Source organism: Phaseolus vulgaris, chromosome 4, assembly GCF_000499845.2.
Source record: "Phaseolus vulgaris cultivar G19833 chromosome 4, P. vulgaris v2.0, whole genome shotgun sequence".
Lineage (NCBI taxonomy): Eukaryota > Viridiplantae > Streptophyta > Magnoliopsida > Fabales > Fabaceae > Phaseolus > Phaseolus vulgaris.
In genome coordinates, this window is record NC_023756.2 from 10,770,390 (window position 1) to 10,776,998 (window position 6,609).

Genomic DNA, 6,609 nt, shown 5'->3' on the forward strand with positions numbered 1-6,609 from the left:
ATACTTGTTTTAATTACTGTGGGAAAAACATATTTAAGGTTACTCATATTTTTCGTGAAGGGAATGTGTGTGCTGATAAGTTGGCTAATTTAGGATTTATTTGTAGAGAATCATTTCATTGGTATAATAGGCTTCCAGCTAGTCTGTTATTAGAATTCTTTATGAATAGGTATAGTCTACCTATGTATCGTTTTTGTTAACATATGATTTTTGGTCTAGTCTCCCCATATTTTTTGTATTTTCTTTTTTTAATAATATTTTTTCATGTGATGGCAGATTATTGTTGTTACTTGAAATGTCAGTCTATCTGAGATGTCAAGTTGCATAGTAATACATAACATGAAAGTTTTTATATAAAAAAAAATATTGTCTAAGACTAAAAAAATACTTAAACTTTTATTAATGGAAAACCCATAAATCTCAAGCAATTAAGCTAAAATATACAAAAGAGTTTTAAATTTCAGAATTCAAGAGTTTTCTATTTAGTTTCTGTTAAACCTTCTTCCTCATTATCAAGGTTTCATAAACTTTTGTCATAGGGTTCTTGTTTCTTGAACTCAAGAGTTGAAATGGTTCACCAAATTTAATTCTTAACTTTTTTTAAGATGTGCATTCTTTTAACAACTTCACGTACATTTAACCAATCATACTTGATTTGTTTGAAAAATTCATGATTGGTTGAAAACGACGAAATACAATAATATTCTCAAAAGTGCCACTGAATAAAAACTAAAAAATAACTTGTGTTGGGTTAAAAGAAATCATGCCATTTTTTATTCCAAACTTCTTTAACATAAATCGGTTTACTTGAAGTTTTTAGCCAAAATCACTTTTACAAAATTAAATTTATCCTAAACCAAGTTTTCAAATGTTCAACCAAACACACTGTAACAGTGTCATTATAACTATTTATTTATTTTTTTGAAATGGAAAGGAGTTACTGCATCACATAAAGAGACAGTGCACAAACGTAGTGTGTCAATAACCTAAGTAATTGCTATCTCCTGGGAAGCATGGGACAGGATATTGGCTCTTGATGATATACCATGATGTTGTGTGGTAGTGATTCTTTTATAGCATTTGGATGACACATTTTGACTTTCTGACACATCTAGCACTGACATTGAAGAACAATCAACATTGTTTTCCTCCTTCTTTAGCTTTCCTTCTTCTGCCATAACTCTTAAAAACACTTCCAATGCCTTGCACATCCAATCATATCGGCTCAGTCTGAATGCTTCTTTTATGTTTACCTAAAAAAGAAAACATATTCACCTTACCTTAACCAAAGATGTTCTTTGCTTCTAAAAATAAATCTGTTTTTAACCCTTAATATCTCAAACATGAGTTTTCTGTTCTTAAATGTGTTTCCAAGTATGCTATGTAATGTCACTACAGTCAAGTTTAAATATCTATATCATGGTACTTCTATGATGTTGTGATTAATGTAATTCTTTTCAGAATTTATTCAGAGCAATTGATTTCTACATTCTAGCAACGTATTTCCATTTATACTATGTTTCATGTAATGTCTACAAGTACAAGTTCCACTGTACATGTTTGAATCTTGTACTTGGTACTTTTATATATGATGTTGTGATTTATGTATTTGCTTTAAGAATTTATACAGAACACTTACCCATTGCCGATTATGGTCTTTTTGCTCTGGCCAGGTCTCAAGTTCTTCAGTCACCTCTAAGGAAAACATGTACCCTCTACACCATCCTTCCTGGCTACATGAATCCTTGCTGCTTTTGCTTCTGAATTCCCATCTCCCCAAGGGAGTTTCCTGAAAATGAATGTCCACCCTTTAGCCAATGAAGATTTCTCAAATTTGGTATCACATAGATCATATGAATGAGAAATAGCATAGTCATAATCACAGAAGAGGATGAGAAAATGGAATAATCATCTTCATTTTGTCAGTTATTTTTAGTGTCACAATAAAAGGTGGTGGTAATGTGAAGTTCAACAATGTTGATCCTTTTTGGCATTGCAGAAGGTTTTGCTTAGTTGACTTCAATTGGAACCATATTTATGCAGAACTGGGAAAAAGGGCAGCTTTAGCAGGATAAACTGTGTACACTAAGTTTGATCATATTATGGTGTTTTTATTGAGAAGATTCATAACTAAATACCAAATCTTCCCCCATACACAGTGTAATACCAAATGCTTATAGAAATGAGAGGAGGTTTATGTGTCATGTTTATGGACTATGACATAGTATATATACTAATATTCACTGTTAAACAAAACGTATTATATCATTCAAATTCAAGCTTAAACATTTCAATGATGAATATCATAAATATATACTTAAATAAACTTACTCTTACAATCCCTTTAACTCCTGCTTCCTCTAGGGCTTCACGGCATGCAGCTTCTGTAACAGTTTCATCATCCTCCCATCCTCCCTGGAAAGAGAACAAAGTGACACTTCACAAAGAGTTTCATGCTGATGAAGTTTTTATTGGTTGAAAGAAGACAATATCAAGTACCTTTGGAAACACAAGGTCATCACGTTTTGGTGAAGAAATCATAAGTACTTCTATCATCCCCTCGGTATCTTCATTTTGATCTCCTTTTCCCTTTTTCCATCTGTAGGGAATACATCTGTTGCAATGCATCAGTAAGAAATTTAATTCTAACTGTTGGTAAGATGTTGTTGCAAGTCTCATCAAATATTTCTCCTCGCCACTTTTCTAGCAAGTTATATATATGCTTGGAAGCGCTTGAACTACCAAAAATCAAAATCTGTTTCCCTTTTGATACTTCTAAATGGAACTACTGTAAGTTCTGTCTGAATGCTCATGATCTGTCAGCACTATATGATTTATCTGTTCTTTGAACAAAGATTAACCCAGGTTGGGATCTCTTGTAGCATAGATTTTTCTCGTTCAAAAATCACTGTTTTGATAACTTTATCAACAAATATTTCTTTTATTGGATTACTCTATATACTATGATAGTTATGACATTTGTAGGGTATTTTTCAATCAAATTCGTAACTAAAACTACCCAAATAGAAAAATTATGTAAAAACCTTCAAAACCTACTTGTAAAATAAACATATTATTTTTTTTAAAAAAAAATTCTTGACATATTAGATTCACCTGTCATTATACGAAGAAAATATTATTAAAAAGAATAAAAATTAGTATGGAAGATTAGTTAAACAATACTCGTACATGTGAAGAAAAGAATCAAATTACATTGGGAAAAAATAAACATATTCTTATATACTACTTCTTAAACTTATTATTAATCTTTGATAATTGGATTGTAAATAAGATTGGTTAAAAATTTAAGTAAATTTTAGTGTATAAATGAGATTGATGGACTAAGTTTTAGATTGTAAATGTGTCTTTTTTTACTTATGATAGTGAATCTCTTCAATCTAAAAATTCAATTTGAAGTCTAAATGAAATCAAGTTGTAAAACTAGAGTTAGAGCAATTATCACACTAGTTTATCTTTATCTGTGCTGAGTCACTGTGAGATTCTCAAAAAGATGAGGGCATGTTGTCTCATTATTTCTCCAAGGTTCCATGTTAAGCCTCAACAGAAGTTTGCAGAAGCATTTACATGTGAGCTAGGTGGAAGTTTCTATGGGAGATATATTGAATGAGTAGATCGAGAATCTATAATAGCTGATAGTTTTATCGTTTTATATAACAGCCAAAATTGATCACGCTATTAGATTTTATATTTGTTCGGGTCAAACTCAATGATATAGTTGAATATTTTAATGTCAGCATGATAAGACAAGTAATAAATAATAAAACCATTTTTTCAAAATTCATTAAAAATATATGTGTTCTTGATTTCGATTTCATTAACTAGGAGCGCAGAAAAAAGAAGGGAAATTATGTATTTTGGAGCCACATAGAATAATTAAGGGTTGAATATTTTTTATCTTCTACAAATGTGATGATGTTTTATACTAATACTTATAAAATTTGTAGAGTGAATTACACTTACATTGCATTATTTTTTTTTAATTATACTTACGCCTTAAATTTTTTTAAATTCTATTCTAATCTTCTTTTTTCTTTTTTTTTTTAAACGTTACACTAACACTCCTTTTTATATTGATAAAATCTCATGGCTATAGATATCATACACTCAAGAAAATTTATTGATTTATAATATTTATATTTAACAAAATAGCATAAGAATAAAAAATGTTTATCAAAAAAATATTAATTTGATAAATAAATTACTAGAATTATATTAACTTTGTTATTTTTATAATAATTATATTAAAATTCATAAATTAGAAATATTTTATTTTTACATACTCTGTTTTGTACTTTTATAAGCTTGACGTTTTATAAATAGCAAAAAGACTAGCTTAATGCAATTAATGGTAAAAATTATTTACCTTTTATAAATTATACTATGTTTTGGGACATATAATGTTGAGACATGATCTTGAGAAAAAAATTTCATTATCCGTTTTGGATCACGTGTTTATAGTTTTGTTGGTTAATTTCTGCACTAATGAAGCAAAGGGTTATTAATTTTTTAAAATATTACAAAACTGAATTATGTATTATTAATAAAGAAGCTTTGAGACGTACCATGAGTAATGATATAGATATATAAGTCAATTTCTTTCTGCATTTTCATAATTTTTTTCGATATTTTTATAAATCTTTTAATTTTAAAATTATCATTGTATAAAAGGTGTTGGATATTTTTTCAAATTATACAATTCATAAACGTTTCAAACTCTAGAATTTGGAATACAGTTTTTTTATTCTAAATTCTAGAGTTTGTAATATATTTTCAAAAGTACCTTCCAGTTACAATTTTTTAAAAAAATTATAGAGATTTTGAAAGGTAATTTTTGGATTTTAAAATACATTTCGAATTCTAAAATTCAGAATATTAGAATATAAAATTGTATTCCAAATTCTTTAATTCAGAATATATTTTTCAACATAAAAAATACTTTTCAAATTCTAAAATTTGATATACAATTTTGTATTTTGAATTTTAAAGTTTAAAATTTTAGAATCCAGAAAAAGGAAATTGGGATGTGAATAAAGAAAAGAGCAAAGTTGTCATTTCAAGTTTTTTATGCAAGTGCAGAAAAAACAAAATGGAGGTGCATGAAGAAATTGTCTAACAATAATTTCTCATTTAAAATTGGATATGCTTTTTTAAGGCTAAGCCTGAGATTGGTTAAAAAAGTGTGGACTGTTTCTTTCTGCACCTCCATATGTTTTTCTAACACCTTCATATAAAACATGAAAATATTTTTTTATCCTTCTTGTGTCACCTCCATATTTCGAATTACATAATCCAAAATGGTATTCTGGATTATATAATTCGAAAGTCTGGATTTGATAGTAGCTTCTAGATTAAGTAATAAGGTCACGCATTTGAAAAAAGACTTCCAGATTACAAAATTCAGAAACTAGAAAAAATTTTCAAATTATGTAATCCGAAAACTAATCATGCATTTGAAAAAAGAATTTCAAATTATGTAATTTGGAAGCTAATTACGAATTTAAAAAATGACTTTCAGATTATCCAATCCGAAATATTAGATAAAGACATTTTTGGAAATACAAAATTTATGGAAGTGAGAGAAGAACTTTCATACAGTAAGAAACACTCCAAAGTATGCTAGAGCCCCAATATGAGAGGCCCAAGGGTTTTTGCCTTGACATATAAATATAAAATAATTATAAAAACTTTCGTATTTTAAAAAGTTTTTGTCATTAAGTTATCAAGTTCACTAATTATATATAATTATATATTCTTATTATGTATATATATATACAGACACACGATTGTTACAAAGGAGTAAAATATGAAAGATGTTTAGCTATATAAGGCTTACCCGGAAACGAGGCGCATGTTGTCTTCGTAACGCTGTCGTTGTCGCCCTGTACGTGCCGTCACAAACGACATGGATTCTACTCAAACGTACAATTCTAAAACAACAGTGAGAATCAATCAAGACACGGTTGAAGAATGTCACAAAATACAACGTTAATCGAAGATGGACGAATCATAACATAATTCACACTAATGCAAAAGCTTAACAAACAGGGTTACGTTTTCCTTTGTTTGTAAATGTCACAGTGAGAAACTTACAGAGCCAAAAGACCCAAAAATCAGCTTCCGAAATATCTGAGAAGAGAAGAAGCACAAAAAATGGTTATATAGGATATAGTTGGTCGAAGGAAAGGTTGAGTGTGTTCAACAAAATTGCAAGGAAACTAGGTCACACATAGCATTGGAATCTTTGAACTCTGGTTCAGAAAGGAACGAAGAAGAAGGGAAGAAAAAGCTTCTATGGAAGAGAAAGAAAGAGTGAGATAAAGGCTTAAGAGGGGTCATAGATTTGCAGAAACGGCCTTTGTTTATATAGTGAGAAGATTTTCCAGTCTTTCGGGATCAGAGCGCTGGAGTTGAATTTTTTCGTTGACTTTTTATTACACTCAAGATTTTCTTATTTAGATATCAATGCTTTCATATTTGTGGTAGAAAATAATAATGATAATAATTGTGTAATTTGATTTCTTAATGGTCAAGTTTCAGAAATTAATTATCATCGGCTGGTGTAGGAACGATATTCTTTTTAGTAGGGAT

At 29.1% G+C, this 6,609-nt stretch overlaps 1 protein-coding gene across 2 annotated transcripts; it reads right to left on the reverse strand.

Moving 5' to 3' along the window:
- Positions 1-746: 746 nt before the first annotated feature.
- On the reverse strand, positions 747-6,355 carry LOC137837242 (nudix hydrolase 13, mitochondrial-like). 2 transcript variants are annotated; one of them, XM_068646179.1, is made up of 6 exons: positions 6,112-6,355; positions 5,855-5,948; positions 2,500-2,614; positions 2,332-2,415; positions 1,640-1,789; positions 747-1,253 (listed from the first exon to the last, which is right to left on the reverse strand). In XM_068646179.1, exons 2-6 carry the CDS (start codon positions 5,923-5,925, stop codon positions 987-989), a joined length of 687 nt encoding a protein of 228 aa, XP_068502280.1. In that variant the 5' UTR covers positions 5,926-5,948; positions 6,112-6,355; the 3' UTR covers positions 747-986. The 2 variants fall into 2 exon arrangements, with proteins under 2 accessions (XP_068502280.1, XP_068502281.1); XM_068646180.1 differs by having other exon boundaries at positions 2,500-2,599; positions 6,112-6,251.
- Between the last annotated feature and the right edge of the window lie 254 nt (positions 6,356-6,609).